At 47.5% G+C, this 18,149-nt stretch overlaps 1 protein-coding gene across 1 annotated transcript; it reads left to right on the forward strand.

Moving 5' to 3' along the window:
- The first annotated feature begins 506 nt into the window (after nt 1-506).
- On the forward strand, nt 507-17,349 carry LOC144733216 (E3 ubiquitin/ISG15 ligase TRIM25-like). Its single transcript, XM_078615011.1, has 6 exons — nt 507-1,087; nt 1,566-1,661; nt 10,066-10,299; nt 12,750-12,772; nt 13,049-13,131; nt 16,649-17,349. Exons 1-6 carry the CDS (start codon nt 530-532, stop codon nt 17,194-17,196), a joined length of 1,542 nt encoding a protein of 513 aa, XP_078471137.1. The 5' UTR covers nt 507-529; the 3' UTR covers nt 17,197-17,349.
- The last annotated feature ends 800 nt before the right edge of the window (nt 17,350-18,149 follow it).

An 18,149-nucleotide genomic window follows, 5' to 3' on the forward strand; every position in this document is an offset into this window, starting at 1 on the left:
GCCTTGCAAGAAAACAATTAATAAAGATACAGATGGGGAAAAAACAAGTTAACCTTTACCATCAGAATGTTTGCACAAGGTGCGGTTCCATTGTGCAATGCACACAGCCTGACCTAGCCGGTCAATCAGCCTGTGGGACAAACCATTATCGCTGTGTCCCGGGTTGCTGCTGCTGGGTTTTGTTTGTACAAATATATCAATTGAGACCGGTCAAAGCTATGTATGTATGTTGAACTTCTTCCACACCGTACGTCGCCAACCGTGCTAATCGGAAGTGCAGAGGAAGGACAACAAACTAAACACAAAAATCAGTTTTAGCTATTACACAGTGCGTGACTGTAACGCCACGTCTACACAGGTGAGCCCAGCCGCCGTGTGGAACATTCCAGGGCGTGTCTCGAGATATTTATAACTTAACTGCAGGTGAAGTCAGTTCATTTCCTTGTTCGTCTCCGCTGTGTGAGCAGCAGCTGCTGCGATAACTCTGTGAGCCGCGGCGAGCGACTGAGTCCGAGTGAAGCCATGGGCCATGGCGAGCGCGTCTCCCAGTGATTGTGTCGACAGTGAGCTGAGCTGCCCCATCTGCCTGCGCACGTTTGACTGCCCCTCCACGCTGAGCTGCGGACACTCGTTCTGCCTCCGGTGTCTGGACGGTGCCTGGGAGACGGCGAGCAGCTTCAGCTGCCCGCAGTGCCGAGCGGCCTTCCCTGAGCGACCCCAGCTGAAGAGGAACGTGGCGCTCGCCAACCTGGTGGAGCAGCTCAGAGTTGGAGAGAGGATGGCTGCAGTTGTCTTCTGTGACACCTGTGGTGATGGGGAGACTCCTGCAGTGAAGACCTGCCTCAGGTGTGAGACTTCCTTCTGTGAGTCCCACCTAAAGCCTCATCTAATAAACCCCAAGTTGAAGGACCACGTCCTGGTGGCTCCCATTGTCAGCCTGGATGAAAGAAGATGCAAGAAGCACAAAGAGGAGCTCAAATTCTACTGCAAGCAGGACGTGAGCCTGGTGTGCATGGCCTGTACCATTACCGGAGAACATAGAGGGCATGATGTCGACACACTGGAGGATGAGCATGATACACGGAAGGTGAGCACCTCAGTGTGTGAGAATGGTATCGCTTTAGTTCAAGGTAGCCATTCGGTTTTGGCAGGGATAGGAAGGGACGAGAGTTGGAGTGTAAGGAGGAGGAGGGTGGTTCGACGCATTTTGGGTGAGGCATGCTGGAGGAAGGTCATGTTTGGATGTTGCTCATGAAGTGAAGAGCTGTTGTGTTGAACGATCATGTCCTTGTCCCCTGATGTGGCCTTTACAAAACCAGGAGTGGAGCTGACAAATTCGCAACTTCCACATCTCATTCAATCAAAAATACCAGGAAGTTGTTATTCTCATCACTGAGCCTTGCCTACTTGCTTAAAGGCTGTTAAGTCAGTCCAGCCTGACAAACTGAGCACTCTTCTGGTGGACAATTATAGAGCCATCACTGTGGAGTGCTCCCTGTGAAGCGTGGTTGAGAGGGGGGCCGCTCAGGGAGTGGAGTCTCCTCTGGTGACTTTGTCTCTTGCAGAGTGGAGTCGGAGAGGAGACGCGAGCGGTGGAGGAGAAAAGGAAGAAGGCGGAGGCGTCCGTGGGACGGATGAAGGCCGCTCGCAAGGACGTGCAGGTACCACGCGTGGGCTCTGTTACATTGTGACCTTCACCCTCCGTGGAATCTGTGACTTCCTGTGAGGACAACTCCGTAGATTCAAGCGAACGTCGTGAGGCGTCAGTGTAATAGGAAAGAGCAATACATTATGTAAATTGCTGCTTGAATGTGGATATTAAAATGCAACGTTTATGACAAAAAGTTAATTTCTAGTACCACTGCAAAGACGTATACGGGATAACTCGAAATACTTTTTACGGGTTTGATAAAATAAAAGTGCATGGAGCAACGATTGTATTGGAATAAAAACTAACACTTAAAACAAGTAAAGATTGTGATAAAACATAATATAAAATCTTAGCTCTTTAATTCTAGAACACAAGAGATGACTTGAAGAGATATTACAGGTAATGAAGGGAAAACGTCTCGTCATGCATCCAAACGTAGAGACAGTGCGTGGACTAGCGACCACGAGTGGTAAGCTTCAGGTGTGGAGACATTATAGGTAACGAGTGGTAACAACAGAGACAGTATATACGACTAGTAACCACACCAGGCCAGGAAACAAAGAGGGGAACGAAGGAATCTTCAGGAACCTGCGAGAGAGTTTGAGAAGTGGGGCGTGGGCAGGGGCGGTGGCATGGGCCAAGCTGGAGGATAAAAGGGGACGAGAAGCGGGGTTCCGGGCTGCCGTGGGGATCGAGGTCGATGCTGTCATCATTGCCATCGCTGCTGTCACTGCGTCGTCAGTCATCGCTCTATAGTCCGTCGTTGCTGTATAGTCAGTCGTCGTTATGTCTTCAAGTCGTGACTGTGTCATCGAGTCGACGCTGTGAAAAGGTCAAGAAATAAATAAACCCTCTAAAGTCAGTGTCTCCGACGTCATTACACAAGTATGAAGTAGACAATGCATACATAATAAAATGTTGAAACTGGTTTCACTTGCAATGCAGTTTGCGTTCATTGTGATGTATTAATTGCTTCATCTTGGTGTTGTGCACATGAGGCAACCGATAATAATGCAATTGCGTATATTTTTCGCTTTAAAGCTTTCGTGACTGCAGGGATTCATCATTTGCATATCAAATTCCTTTGTCAAGGCTCCCTCCTCCTCTAACCCAGCTTAAATATACGCTGGCAAGCTTGGTGGTGTTCATTCAGACGCTGTCTTTCCGACAGCCCTGTTCTTCACCTGAGGACGGCTGCTTGCGTTGTGGCCGAAATGTCGTGAGAATTGTATTTTATTATTATTATTTTTAATTTTATTATTTCCCTTCTACGTGACTTTACCGATAGAACCAAGACAATTGCGTATACTTTTAATATTTCTGCAAGGAAATGGGTCTGAGCCTCGTTGCTATCAACCGCATGGATTTATATTCTAACCAAATATATAACAGACGTAGTGACAGAGAAAGGTCACTACTGTGTCGGCCCGTACGAAGGCTGGGGGCCCCAAGGGGGTGCCTGGGGGGTCACGTGGTGGAGGGATCCGGACCCTCCCAGAGGTGGGGGAAGTGAGGCGTGTCCTGGGAAGGGAGGCGTGGCCTGAAGAGAGCCAGCCACGCCGGGGCGGAGCCAGCCACGCAAAACCAAATATAAGCGTGGTGTGAACGGAGAGCGCGGCTGTTGTACTGTACTCCAAGGTGAAGACATCTTCGGTCGTCAAGTCCCGAGTCGTCGTCCTGGGCCAGGCAGGCCGTTGCCTGCCTGGTCCAGTCTGTGTCGTGTTCCAGAGTGTTAGTGAGTTGAGGAAGGTGGTCACCACCTCATGTAGAGTGTTATATTATTTACCGTTTAATAAATAGTGTTGCCTCCAAGCTGCGTGTGTGTGCACCTAATTCGAACCTACTACATCTGGTGTCAGAAGTGGGGTTAATAAATATTGCTAGGTGTTATCCTAGGGAAGTAAAATGGGCACACGAAAAACAAATATAAAACTCACCTGGACGCCTTCGTACAACGGGGACGGTGTGACGACCATCCTTCTGACAGCCCCGGGGATGGCAGCCCCGGTGACAGAGAGAGAGAGATGGCGCTGCACGCGGAGCGGCGGGACTGTCACCACACTGCTGCTTCGCCGCCATCGGGAATGGAGCGACGGAGCCGCGGGGAGAGGACACCATCGTCGCTGCGGGGGCTGGCAGGGGAGGCCCGGCCATGCGGGCCATGGGGTTCCCACCATTTCGGCGGCTGGTCGGGGCGCGGTTCCCGCCAAAACGCTGCTCCCGCCAACTCGAGGGCTGGTCGGGGCGCGGTTCCCGCCAACTCGAGGGCTGGTCGGGGCGCGGTTCCCGCCAACTCGAGGGCTGGTCGGGGCGCGGTTCCCGCCAACTCGAGGGCTGGTCGGGGCGCGGTTCCCGCCAACTCGAGGGCTGGTCGGGGCGCGGTTCCCGCCAAAACGCCGCTCCTGCTGCCGAAATGCCGCTCCCGCCGACATCAACGCCTGCAGAGGGGGAGTTCCAGCCTTCTGCTCGAGCGCGAGAGGTGGATGGGTTCGCAAGAGCAGGCTGTGTTCACCATGCAAGATTCTTCGGGGTGTCCCAGTGCTCCACCTTGCCGCCCTCCACTATTCACAGTTTGCCAGGCGAGTCGTGACATGACAAGCACCCGGCCTCAAGAAAAATAATAATAACTTCACCCATCTTACGTGCGCCGGGTTGCGATCGCGTGTGTTTTTTTTTAACTCGCTGGGTTGCGGAGCGTGTTCGTCCGGTTGTGTGCGTGATAAATTGACGCGGCGACCATGCCGGTTTCTGCTTGTAACAAGTGTTGCTGTTAATTACGGCGTCGAGATCGGTATGTTCTGGGTGTAGTTAATGATTAATTCGTGTTGGTGTCCCGAGCTCCGTTGATATCCTGTAGGTTGCCGTGTTAATGACTCGTGTTACATCGTTTTGTTGCGAAATCGCCATTGTTATTGTGTATACTGTATGGAGGTTCGCTCGTGATTGTCACGTGTAACTGTAAGAAACTTTGGAATGTTGGGTACTTGCTTGTGATTGTTTACTATGTACGGATTGTCTGGAGTATTGATTGTGTGTATTGCCATGTGGGGACTGGATGGAGCATTGCGCCAAACGATTTACTGTACGAACTTCGTATACTGCATATACTGTATTAATCAATTCGGCGATTCTTGGGGTTTGTGTCTAGTTTTTTTGCTCTCAAAATTCGAATGCCCCGAGTCCCATGGTTAATGTTGAAGGGGATTTAGAACCTACTACACATACAAGAGAGCATTTCATCATATAGAGAACTTGACGCCTTTGACCAGTGTAGCTTGCAATGGAGACTTCACATTCACTCTGCGAGCTTTTCTCAAATACCGGAGTCCGTCGATGAACAGCACGACAGCCGCTGTTTGAAGCAGTCACAGCCAGGAGGATCTGGCACTGTGGATACATTACATAGGCTGACATGTTGGCTTATCACACCAGAGCTCTGCGTGGAATCATTGATGGCCTTCCTCGCTATTGGAGGTGGCCCAGAGGCAGGCAGAGGCTGACCTGGACGCACAATTGAGGCCGCTTTCAGGCATTCTCATCTCGGTGGCCTGTTCTTGGCATGGAGTGGAACCCAGAACAGAGTTGCCCGGTGATGTATCATGAGCATCACTACACATCGGCCTGTTAATGATTGATTTGTATCCATCGAGTCAATTTGTGATGGTAATAATAATTTACACCAGTTTAACACTTTTGCGACTAATATTATCCAAAATTGAGGTTTCTTGGGGTTAGATCGTGAAAATATAAATGCGTCATTAAACCCGCCACCACCCAACACAGCCAATTAGTAAAGTTTTCACTTAAACAAAACATGCCAATTAGTTACTAGTTCAGCACACCGGTGTGTTGGAGAGTAAACCCACAACATTTACAATTCGAGTATGATGTTTCCCCGGTAATTTCAACCAGCTTCATCAGGCCACAGCCAAAATTGTGGAGAGAGATAAATGCGATGTCATCATTTGTGAGCTCCTCAGTTACGAAGACCAGGGGATGGGGGGGGGTCATGTATTTATACAAATTACAATTTTCTATATTATTAGTTGGGTTATTCACAGTTAATCAACATATGTAATTTACATGTATGTACATTATGTTTGGACACAAAAAACCTCTTGTGGATAAATTACACCCTTTGTGAAACCAGTGTAACATTGAGGCCTTTCCACAACCGACAAGCAAGCAGATTGCTTAACCATATTTTACCAAGTTGGTCAATGTGGGTTGGTTAGGACAGCCCAGCACCCATTCATAAATTACTCACCAAACAGTTTGATGACCACCACACCACCACTGACCTACCTGGTGATCACCATCATGACGATCCATGGGCAGATAGCCCCTAGTGTCTACTGCCCATGTCGTCATTGGTTTCCACTTTCCTCTCTCTGTCTTGTGCCAATATGCTCTAATAGTGCCCCGTCTTTCTGGCACCAATCTTTAATGTCATCAATCCATTCTGTGTGAGGTCTTACTCTCTTTCCGGTTCCTTCCATAGTTCTGAACAACAAGACACTTTTCATTTTCCTGTTGTTTTCCTTACTGCATGTGTTCATCTAGTGCCAGTTTATTTCTCATCACTGTTGCATCATCAGATATTTGATTACTTCTACGTTGGTCACTCTTTGCTATCTGTTTTACCCCATTTCCACCTGATGATGAGCGCTTGTGTTGCGTTCGAAACGTCGTGATTTATTTTAATAGAATTTTATTTATTTAAATTTATTTTATTTCCACATACGTAACTTTACCGAAAAAATAATGAGTATAGTAATATGCACTCATGAAAGCTTCAATTCTAGATTAATCCACCTCTACGGGGAGGTTGTCTTTACAATTCTGTCCAAAACATATTTCCGTTTGTTATCTTCTCTGCGTATGTATCTCCACGTGTTGCAGTTTTGCTTCGTTTTTTTTGTTTACCGTGGTTTGTGTCTCCGTTTTCGTTTTCCTATGTGCTCCCTCCCTCGTCGTTTCCGTTTCGTTTTCTGCCTCCCTTCCCCTCCCCCACCTCTACAGCCTATATAAGTCCCTGTACGTTATTCCTCCAGACGTCTTTCTGCGTGTGCCTCTCCATGTGTGTATGTCTCTTGGTGTGGTGTTGCTCTGGTTGTCCCTCTGTGCTGCCCAACACATCTCTCCCTGTGTGTCTTCTCTGTCTATGTGTTGCGTGGTAAGAAGGACGCGGAAGCCAGTCGTGTAGGGGCTGACGCCTACTCTTTAATTAAGGGCTTGCGCCTAACTCGGGGGAAGGGGTTAAAACAAGAGTTCTTAACTAATCTCCCCAGGGGAAGGTAACTGGGAGTTCCCTACACCCTACCAGGCTATCAGGCTCTTCCCACAGCACTGACCGAGGGTTCAGCCAACTCGGCCAGCCGGGTAAAGCAGCCCTTCAGCCTGGCTTTCTACTCGCTATCCCGGAGCCCCCTACTTCCCTAACACTCACTCCTCTGACTCACGGCGAAGACCCCCTCTACGTCAAGGGTCTTCCCTCAAATACCCCGGGGGGCATGACGTCACTTTTCCTTGATGGCATTTCCCCCGAGGCGAGTGTGACCTGACGTGAGCACTCCACTCCACTCCTCAACATATGTATCTGTTGTACCTCGTGTCTGTTCACGAGTCCTTGTCCTCTGTTTACGTTGGTATGTTCAGCCCAGAGGATGAGAACAAAAGATTTAGCAGTATTTTGAAATACATGGTCAACCAGGTTAGTATCTAACTGAGTTGTTGTCCGACTGGTTTGCATCACATTATGTTTCTAAGGTTTCTTGAGTTCGCATCTCCAATCTTCTCTCTGTATTTGCCTCCGTGCAGTTTGCCGTTCTCTATGTGCTATGTGCTTGGTGTCCATCTGTGTGTTCCCTTGCTATGTGTTTTACCCCATTTCCACCTGATGATGAGCGCTTGTGTTGCGTTCGAACCGTCGTGATTTATTTTAATATTATTTTATTTTATTTATTAAAATGTTATTTTATTTCCACATACGTGACTTTACCCAAAAAAACAATGAGTATGGATGGCATCTGTTCAAATTTTTCCATGAAAACATTCGCTATCACTGGTGATAAGGGGGAACCCATGGGAGTACCTTCATTTTGTTTGTAGAAAGTACCATCCCAGGTGAAGTAAGTGTTGGTAAGGCAGTGCCTAACCAGAGTAGGAACATCAGGATTCAGTCTATGTTGGACTAAATCTTCAATTATTGCTAAGGTGTCAGGCACAGGAGCCTTGGTGAACAGAGAAACTACATTAAAGCTGACGAGAAAATCATCTGAGGACAGTGAAATGCCCTTGATAAGAGAGACCAAGTGAGCTGAGTTACGTACTGCTGAGGTAGTCTTGGCAGTGAATGGAAGCAAGGTATCGGACAGAAAACGGGCCAGTTTGTCGGTAGGTGAATTGATAATGGAAACGATGGGCCGAAGTGGAGAACCTTCTTTATGGATTTTAAGAAGACCATAGAATCTGGGTGCTCTAGTAGCAGGTTTTAGGGAGAGCCATTTGAATGGTTCGATTAGAGAAGTCGAACTGGTAATGATATTGTTGGTTTTTGTAGCCAGGTGGTTAGTAGGATCTTTGTTGATTTTGGTGTAACTGCCATCATTAAGAAGGTCCCGGATGTTGTTGTTGTATGTGGTTTTATGCATGATGACAGTAGCATTGCCCTTGTCGGCCGAGAGGATGACTATGTCATCTCTCTTTTTCAATTTTGCGAGTTCAGAGCACTCGTCTTTGCTGATATTGTTTTTTCCGAGACCAAGGTACTCTGCAAACCTTCGGGCAACTATCAAAGGTTTGTTCATGAAGCCATCCAGATATATAAACATAGACATAACTTCAACCGAGAAGATGGTTACAAATTGAGCAATCATTGGAAGGATGTTATTAACCAGGTAAAACATTAACTGCTTTATGGTTGTTGCCTTTTATATCCGCATCTCCAGTTTCTTCAGCCTCCCACTCCCAACCCCGCCCACTTCCCCCCACTGGCATCACGTCTGCTCGTCCCCTAACGCTCTCGCAGCGCTCCCCTCACCCTACCCCCCCTCTCTATCTGTCCCCCCTTGCTCCTCCCCCTTCTCTTACCGATATATCCTCTTGTCACGGCAGCCCTCTCACCCGCTTCAGCAAATGTTTCTTGCTGTGGTTGTCGCACCTGATGACGGATGCTTGTGTTGCGCCTGAAACGTCGTGATTTATTTTATTTTATACCTACGTGACTTTACCAAAAGAACCAAAGAGTATGGATCCCTGCAGTCACGAAAACTTCAAATCTAGATTGGTGCTTTTACCGATACCCCAATGAAGCCCTCATATATTGGTCATCCGAAAGAAAGAACGCTGACGGGAACGCATCCCCATATATACAATAGCATAATGACCCCTTTTAGCGCTGATTCGATAAGCGCTCACTTCTTCAGGAACCATATTGAGCATTTAGCGAGGTCTGCCTGTACTGATAAAATAATGCAGTCCCAAAAGGCTGTGGGGCCAATAGATTGTGTACAAAAACCTTATATTGGTGATGTGCAGAGATAAATCTATGAAGAAGGTGAATCGTGTGCTCATCTGTTTTTGTAAATAATTTACAGATCCTCACTAATACACTTCTGGACGAAGGTTCTGCAACATCGCGTTGATCATTGAGGCTAGTTGGCCATATTTAGTTACGCGGGTCAGTGCAGGTTGGTGAAGGTAGAGTCCAGCACTGGTTCATATCTCAATCATTACGCAGCCCTCTAATTGTGTTGGAGGCTGGGGTGGGAGCCCAGCCTAGGCTGATAGGCAAGGACACTCCAATAATGTGGGGTAGTGTCAGCAGCATGGAAGGATGCGTCGCCAAACCTAGTTTTAATATATGGTAATTTTAGCGAGAACAGATTGCGACAAGGAATTTGCGGAGTTAGGAGGTCCTTACATATTTGGCGGATTTGTTTTAAAGGAATATTAGAATGAAGACAGCCTATTGGTGGTCTATAAATTTATCCAGAGGGGACAAATTGGAGGTGATACAGAGGTTGGCAAAATGTGCTGATATGGAGGCATCAAGGTCAAAGCGGGCGGCCAGGTGGTATAATGGAACAAGAGGCTTGGCAGTCGATGATGTCACAGGAGTCAAAGGTGGGGAGGATGGCAGCTTGGACTACATGAAGATGGAGCCGAGGTGAGACATTGTGTTTATTTAAATAGAGGATTTCGTTTATGTTTTTTTATCTTACTGGCGATATGATCAATGTTAAGGGTAAGATAGCACCTAGATATCTCTAAAGTTATCGACCTGTTCAATGGGATGAGTCCACAGAGAAGAAGGTAAGGATAAAAAGGTTTGGAGTAACTGGAAAACAATGTGACTTTGGTCTTAAAGCATGGAATACGAATTGATAGAATCCATCGCACACCCCTTGCAGGATTCCATGGCCCAGACCAAGGCTTGCATCTCAGGGGAGTTCACCCGCATGAGAGCGACGCTGGATGAGGACGAGAGGGCGACGCTGGAACACGTGGACATTAAGGGGAGCAAGCTGCTGTCCCAGATCGAGGAGAACATCGCTCATTACGAGCGCGAGATCAGCGAGCTCCAGGCAGCAGCCACGCGCCTGCGCACTCTGCAGGAGGAGAGGGACTCGCTCACGTTCCTGCAGGTAGAGTGCTTGCAGAACCAGATCGAGTGTCCCATTTCACATGTTCATTATGGACAGTCCTCGACTGACCAACACAACTCGTTCATCAGCCCCATTCGTAAGTCAGAACACAACAATGTACTCTATTTAAATGCCGATACAGTCGGTGTTATGAAATTATTCTTTGGTTCTTTTCGGTTAAGTCACGTCTAAAAATAAAATAATAAATTATGTTATGAAATGTCTTATAGCTCAACAAAAAATGGAAGTACTGTTAAACTAATAAATAAGAATAAATATTGTACATTATCATGTAACACTGTCAAATAATTGTATAGTATATAACACGTAAGATAAAGTGATATAAATTGAAAAAAAAAATCGGTTTTATTTTTACTTACCTTGAGTCCTGATCCTATCTTGCTTGTTAGAAGGGGCGCAATGAGTCACTACAATTGAACAGACTGTTGTAGAGGAGCAACTATGAAGGCCGGCACGGCACACGAGGGAGTGAGTGGGGAGCACCATGCCCGGCCACCATTGACCACTATTGACTCCCCAGTGACGATGTTTACACACCGAACCAGGTACTCATTTGAGGCTGAGTCAACGTAGGGGAGGCCCAGCGCCCATTCAGATAATTGCTACTGGTGTTGGTTGTGAGGCTGAATCAAACTCGTGTTACCGGGTTGATAGTGCAGCGCGCTAACCATTGCACTACCACTCCCCACACAATAACAACAACCGCCATTCGCCACGAAGTGGCTGTAACATCACGGCGATTGTGCTAGGTTATGTCCACGTTGAGGCCACGTGAAGTGTTGAACATCTCCTGGTAGGAGGTCACGGGGCAAACCCAGGTGCCACGGGTTAACAAACTGAGATGACTGGCTGATGCACCACCTGTGACCCCCTACTGTGCCAACTTGCTGGGCATTAGCCACCCGGCACTCCGCTGGTTGTTGTGAACATCGGTTCTCTGCCCTCCATTGTTTTTTGAGGGCCACTACCTCCAACTGCCCAGTGGCATCCTTCATGAGCCTCTTCCACAGAGGCCAATTTTACACCGCTAGTACCAGTCGTCAGCAAGTCCACTCAGCTCCACATCCTCTTGTACCACATCACTCCATCTTTTCTCTAGCTCGTGACGTGCCCATTTAGCCCCCCCTATCCGGCCAAACAAAAGCTGTTTAGGCATGCGGTTGCTGGGCATATGGTCTACATGACCCAGCCTTGCCTGCTGGAAGAGCTCACCGATGGGACTTTGTCCAGATCTTTCAAGGATTTGTGAGCTCCTCACACAATCCAGCTTGATTAAACCCAGGATGGATCGTAGGCAGGCCAGCCTAAATGTTTCTAACCGGCGAAGATGTTCCATTAGGGGGGTCCACGTTTTGCAAGCGTAGAGAAGGGAGGGCATGACTATGGCAAAGAAGACCTGAAGCTTCGTGTGGAGCGACAGACCAGGTAGCTTCCACACAGCGTTACGCAACCGATGTAAAGATAATACCGCTCGACATGTTTGCCTGCGGGCGCACACATGAACACATACTCACTCCGAGCGTGCAGCTGACTCATTACATCTCGCAGAGGATCGCTCCGCTGAAAAAATAGTTCTGTGGTTTAGTTTGCCAGTGTGAGTTCGCATTTTAAGTCAATGTAAAATATATATATATTTCAAGGAAGCTGTTTCGTAAGTGCCAGTGTTCGTAAATCGAGGACTGCCTGTGCATTTATAAATGTGCCACATGCGATGTATCACAGAGCACAGGATAACACAACTTGTACCTTTAACACAACCTATAGCCCATGCGTTTTGAAATTAAACGTCGAATCAAGTTCACCAACGTGGATTTGTATATTCTGACAAAAATGAAAATTATCGCCGAATTTCCAAAGAATAAATAAACGATTAACACACAAATCCCACGAGTTAATAAATGGTTGGTAATGTATGCAGATGTTTGCATTAAAAACCGTAACAGCATGGTCCTGTAATGTACCACAGATTGAGGCTACTTGATGCTAAATTTTGATCATTCATGTAACCAAATATAGACCAACATTTAGTAAAACTGAAAAGAGAAGCACCTTTAACATCAGTAAAGTTAGAAGCATTTGTAGTTTAGCATCGACTGCTGATGAGTCTCAGAAATGTGAAACAAACCCAGAGATTGATCATTATTTTGAATGTTGGGTCACAATCACTGTGACTCGATGTCGAGTGCTATGGACGCCTCTTGCCCGTGACATCAGGTACCAATGTGTCACGGTTTTCGAGGCCACACTTTGCTGATGAGAACCATCGAGTCCGAACGAGTCCACGGCTTTTCCTTGTTTACAACCAACAACACTGGAATACGCGAATGGCTGAGCACAGCCCAGCTCATCGCGTCTACCAATCACCGTGTGGTTAACGTGGCTGGAGGTGAACTGACTCGCACCCCCTGCCCTGTGTCTGACTCCTGCAGGTTCACCTGAAGGAGACAAACCGGTATGGACTCATGAACTTGCACAGTTTCACACACTGGGTGACGCCTTGTGTGATGTGTGTGTGAGTAGATGATGTGTGTGTGAGTGGATGATGCTGTGTGTGATGATGCTGTGATCGATTATACTGTATGTTATAATGCTGTGTAAGGCACTTGCTCTGTGATGGTGTGATGATGCTGTAAATGATGCTGTGATGATGATACTGTGATGGTGCTGTGTGTGTTGGTGCTGTGTAAGACACGGGCTGTGTGAGTCACTGCTGGTTCTGGTCTCACAGGAGAGGCGCTCAGAAGGGAACTCCACCTCCATGTCCCAAGGAAGAAGACATCGCCTCGATAAGGAACCAGCTGGCGTTCATGTGTGAGTTCCACGAACTCTTGTCACGTGTGCTTGTGTATTATTGCGCGTATAATTGTGCTCGTACATGTTGCAGAGCGGTCGTGTAGTGGTTAGAATGCTCTGTGATGAATCCAGCTCCCCGAGTTCGATTCTCACTCACAGCCAACACCAGTGATGCATTATCTGAACCCGTCATGGGCCTTCCCTAGGTCGACGCAGCATCAAATGAGTACCTAGTGCGGTGTGTAGTAAACATCAGCACTGGGGAGACAAAGGCGGCCGGGCGTGGTGCTAGCCACCAATCCCCTCGTGTGCCATGCCGGCGTTCATATGTGCTTGCTTACAGCACTTGCCCAAAAACTCTGTTAAGAATATACGTGGGTATCTTTTTCTTTGTAATAGTGTCTGTATGGATAAATGTTGAACTTCTTTCACATCGTAATAAGCCAACCGTGCTAATCGGAGGTGTATGGATGAGCGAGAGCGAATACGGATGTTCAGTGAAGATGGGATGGTTTGTGCAGAGATACAAACATGGACACCAACAGGCCATGGCTTGCATCAGTTCAGAACCAAATCTGGACCTTTCCTAGGTCGGCTCAGCCTTAATGAGTACATCTTGCAAACATCAGCAAAGCGGAAACACAGGCAGCCTGCGGGATTCGTATGGTTCAATGATAAAGCCTATGGCTTTTAGAACGAGATCAATGTAATTTTAGGAATGTAATGGTTGATTGTTAATACCCAAGGATCATAATCCAGACGAAGACACTTTTAAGATTCGTAGGCTTCATGCCAACAGCCTGATGCTCAGTGTCAAACTAAGGCACTTTTAGAATTCTTAGGTTTCCCAGTTAATGGTTGAGGCTCACAGCCAGACTAATTCATAACCTTGGTCAACCTTGTCTATCACGTCAATGATAGACGTGGTGACGGTAATGTATTCCCTGGACAATAATATATCGCACACACATAAGTGTAATTCACTATTACATGAGCTCCATTGAGCTAACACGTGTGCATTATCCAGTGAGGATGCTGTTGGCCAAAGTAACCATTGTAGCATATTAATCTGACTATAAGTCTTCTCTGTGATGGATGTCATTATCAGACTAGAGCGAGACTACATCACCGTTGTGATGCATAGGGTTCATTGATAATGCCGGAGGCTCATATCCAGACTCAGGCAGCCTTAGGATTCTCAGGATTCATTCATAATTCTTGAGGCTGCTATATCCCAAATTAAGGCACCTTAAGGATTATTGGGGTTAAATGTTAATACCCGAGGCTCACAGAGTTAGACGGGGGTATAACTTTGGCTGATCATGTGTATCACTGTGCAAACATACAGATAAATAACTATTGTCCATGTATTGCAATACCTCTACGTTAACATACAGCACACACACGAGTGTAAAAGAGTATTACATGAGCTCTATTAACACTACACGTGTGTATTAATGAATGAGGATGCTGTTGCTATGCTGTGTGAGTTTTTACACAGAGACGCTATGGCTGATATGTTTAGGATGCATTTAGTAGTACTTGAGACATCGTTAGGATTCGTAGGGTTCAGTGTAAATGCCTAGAGCTCTCAGAATCAAAGGTACCTAGAGAATTATTTGTGAATATTCAGAGGTTTATCAGACAGCCAGCAAGCCAAGTGCTTCACCCTGGTTGACCGTGTAAATCACGAAATAGTGACTACACTACATTATCACACACACGAGTGCTCATCACTACACTATCACACACACACGAGTGTACATCACTACACTATCACACACACACACACACGAGTGTACATCACTACACCAACACACACACACGAGTGTACATCACTCCCACTATCACACATGCACAAGAGTGTACATCACTAAACTATCACACACACGAGTGTACATCACTACACTATAACACACACACACGAGTGTACATCACTACACTATCACACACACACGAGTGTACATCACTACACTCACACACACACGAGTGTACATCACGACACTATCACACACACACGAGTGTACATCACTACACTATCACACACACACACGAGTGTACATCACTACACTATCACACACACACACGAGTGTACATCACTACACTATCACACACACACAAGTGTACATCACTACACCATCACACACACGAGTGTACATCACTACACTAACACACACACGAGTGTACATCACTACACTAACACACACACGAGTGTACATCACTACACTATCACACACACAAGTGTACATCACTACACTATCACACACACACACAAGTGTACATCACTACACTATCACACACACACACGAGTGTACATCACTACACTATCACACACACACACGAGTGTACATCACTACACTATCACTACACTATCACACACACGAGTGTACATCACTACACTATCACACACACACACGAGTGTACATCGCTACACTATCACTACACTATCACACACACACACACAAGTGTACATCACTACACTATCACACACACACACACGAGGGTACACCACTACACTATCACACCCACCTCGTGTGCCGTGCCGGCCTTCACAGGTGCTCACCAACACCACTTGCCCCTACAGCCTGTGAAAGGTGACACACGCGAGATGTTTGTGTTTGTTGTACACACACAGAGACGCTGCGGCGGTGTTGATATCCACGCTGCTGCTGCTGCTGTGACCCACTGCCTCCCACGGGCACTTCCGCACAGTGGGGCTGAACGATGAATCGATTCCAAATCGAAGTCGCAATTTGAAACAATGCGATTAGCAAATCGCAAAAGCTGCGATTTTTGAAAAGTGTTTTATTTTTTATTATTAGAACTTCATTGATTTAACTTAACAATTCTAGATTTGAAGCTTTCGTGACTGCAAGGATTCATACTCTGAGGTTGTTTCGAAGGCAACACAAGTCTCCGTCTTCACGTGGGACCGTCACAGCTAAATTTACTGTATCACTTATTATTGTATTATTATTATTTTACCTACGTGACTTTACCGAAAAAACTTAACAATTGTTCTATGTTTGATCGTTCTATTTCAATTAAAATTTTTAACAAATACATGTTGAAAGCAATTAATATATTTTAAGTTTTCAGCCTTGCATTAAAATATATAGAGCAGTTCACATTGTGATGCTATCATCAAATGTTTTACATCTATTACACAGTGAATATTGAACTGAAGCTCGACTTTTAAAAATGTAGATGACGGGGCAGACAAACGCACCGCTGTACTGTACTTCTGTGCTCTCGCCAGCTGCGCCACCTGCCTTCGCCAACGCGCGGTGACCGGCGTGGTGAAGTATGGTCAAATGTCCCCCGCGACCCCCACGGCGTAAGGAGGCCCTCATCCAGCAGTGGATTGACAAAATGCCTGTCACATGTCATCACACCGATAGCTACGCATTACAACGGTGTATGACAATGCTCATTATGAATTGCTCTATTGCAGTGCACGTGCGTGTTAGTGCACGAGTGCTGTTGTTATAGTGGTGCTGTTGTTACACGGCTACTGTGATTATCGTTACTGCAGACGGACGCTCACCGACTGTGGACACAAACTCGGCCCACAACGACCTCCAGATTTCCTCGGACCTCAGGACGGCGACGCGGACCGCTGTCTCCCAGGGTCGCCCCGATCACCCGCACCGCTTTGATGCCTGGCAACAAGCCCTGTGCTCCGAGAGCTTCTCGTCGGGTCAGCACTACTGGGAGGTGGACGTGGGGGGTGCGGGGTACTGTCAGGTTGGAGTCGCGTACGGGACGATCGCACGCAAAGGGCGTGGTAAAGAGTGCGGGCTGGGACAGAACGACTCATCCTGGGTTTTATATAAAAATAACAACAGCTGCTACGTGCGTCATGGTGGTGTATCGACCTCAGTGCCGGTGAGGGATCCTCCCCGGAGAGTCGGGTGTCACCTGCACTGGGAGGCGGGGCTGCTGTCGTTCTACCGCGCCGACTCCATGGAGCTGCTGCACTCCGTCCACCACTCGTTTAGTCAACCGCTCTACCCCGCACTGTATGTGTGGGGTGATGATGGTGACTCAGTGAGGATTCTGGATCTGAGTCGTGCGTGCTGAGAGCACGGAGTGTGAGCAGCGCAGAGAAACGGGCACAACGCACAGACTCACGCACACAAAGACACAGATCCCCCGTGCAGCCTTCACAGGCTGTTGGGGCAAGTGCTGTCAGCGAGCACCTATGGGGCCGTCCATAAATGACGTCACGCACCTGGGGGGAGGGGTTAGACATTTGTGACGATGGGGGGGGGGGGGGTGAAAAATGTGACGTCACGTCAAAATGCGCAACTTAAATAAATATAGACAACACGTTCTACTTAATTAAATAGACTTTTTAATAAATGTTTTCTCCTACAACATCAGAGTGCAGCGCCACATTAAATATGCACTACAATGACAATAGTTTAAAGCGATTTGAAGCTTGTTTTATTTTCTTTGGGGGGGGCAGAGCTTTGTGACGTCATATTTGAGGGGGGGGTCTGACTTGTAACGCCGTGTGACGAAGGGTGGGGGGTCAAAAATCGCGTGACGTCATTTATGGACGGCCCCTATGAAGGCCGGCACAGCACACTAGGGGGTGGGTGGCTAACACCACGCCTTTGTCTCCCCAGTGGTGATGTTTACACACCGTACCAGGAACTCATTTTTCAGGCTGAGTCGACCTAGGGGAGGCCCATGACCGGTTCACCAACACCAGTGACGATTATCGGAATCGGTCCGGGCACGCCCCTAGGTCGACTGAGCCTCAAATGAGTACCTGCTGCGATGTGTAAACATCGCCACTGGGGAGACAAAGGCGGGTCGGGCGTGATGCTGGTCACCGACCCCCTTGTGTGCCACAGTGTCGGCCTTCATAGGTGCTACTAGCAAACAGCAGTTGCCCCTACAGTCTGTGAAGGCTACACGGGGGATCTTTGTATTTAGCGTATAGAGAGCCATCTGCGTAGTGTGGGGTGGAGCGGTGGTGCAGTGATTAGCGCACTGGTGGGGGAGGGCGGGGGGAGCCAAGCTTC

This window comes from Lampetra planeri, chromosome 45 (genome assembly GCF_965212315.1).
Source record: "Lampetra planeri chromosome 45, kcLamPlan1.2.h2, whole genome shotgun sequence".
NCBI lineage: Eukaryota > Metazoa > Chordata > Hyperoartia > Petromyzontiformes > Petromyzontidae > Lampetra > Lampetra planeri.

Excerpts from the sequence above, each read along its gene's own strand:
- LOC144733216 (XM_078615011.1), top strand. The coding sequence starts at position 530 with ATGGCGAGCGCGTCTCCCAGTGATTGTGTCGACAGTGAGCTGAGCTGC. Across the intron at positions 1,088-1,565 it reads ATGAGCATGATACACGGAAG|AGTGGAGTCGGAGAGGAGAC; the intron begins GTGAGCACCTCA and ends TGTCTCTTGCAG. Across the intron at positions 13,132-16,648 it reads GAACCAGCTGGCGTTCATGT|ACGGACGCTCACCGACTGTG; the intron begins GTGAGTTCCACG and ends TCGTTACTGCAG.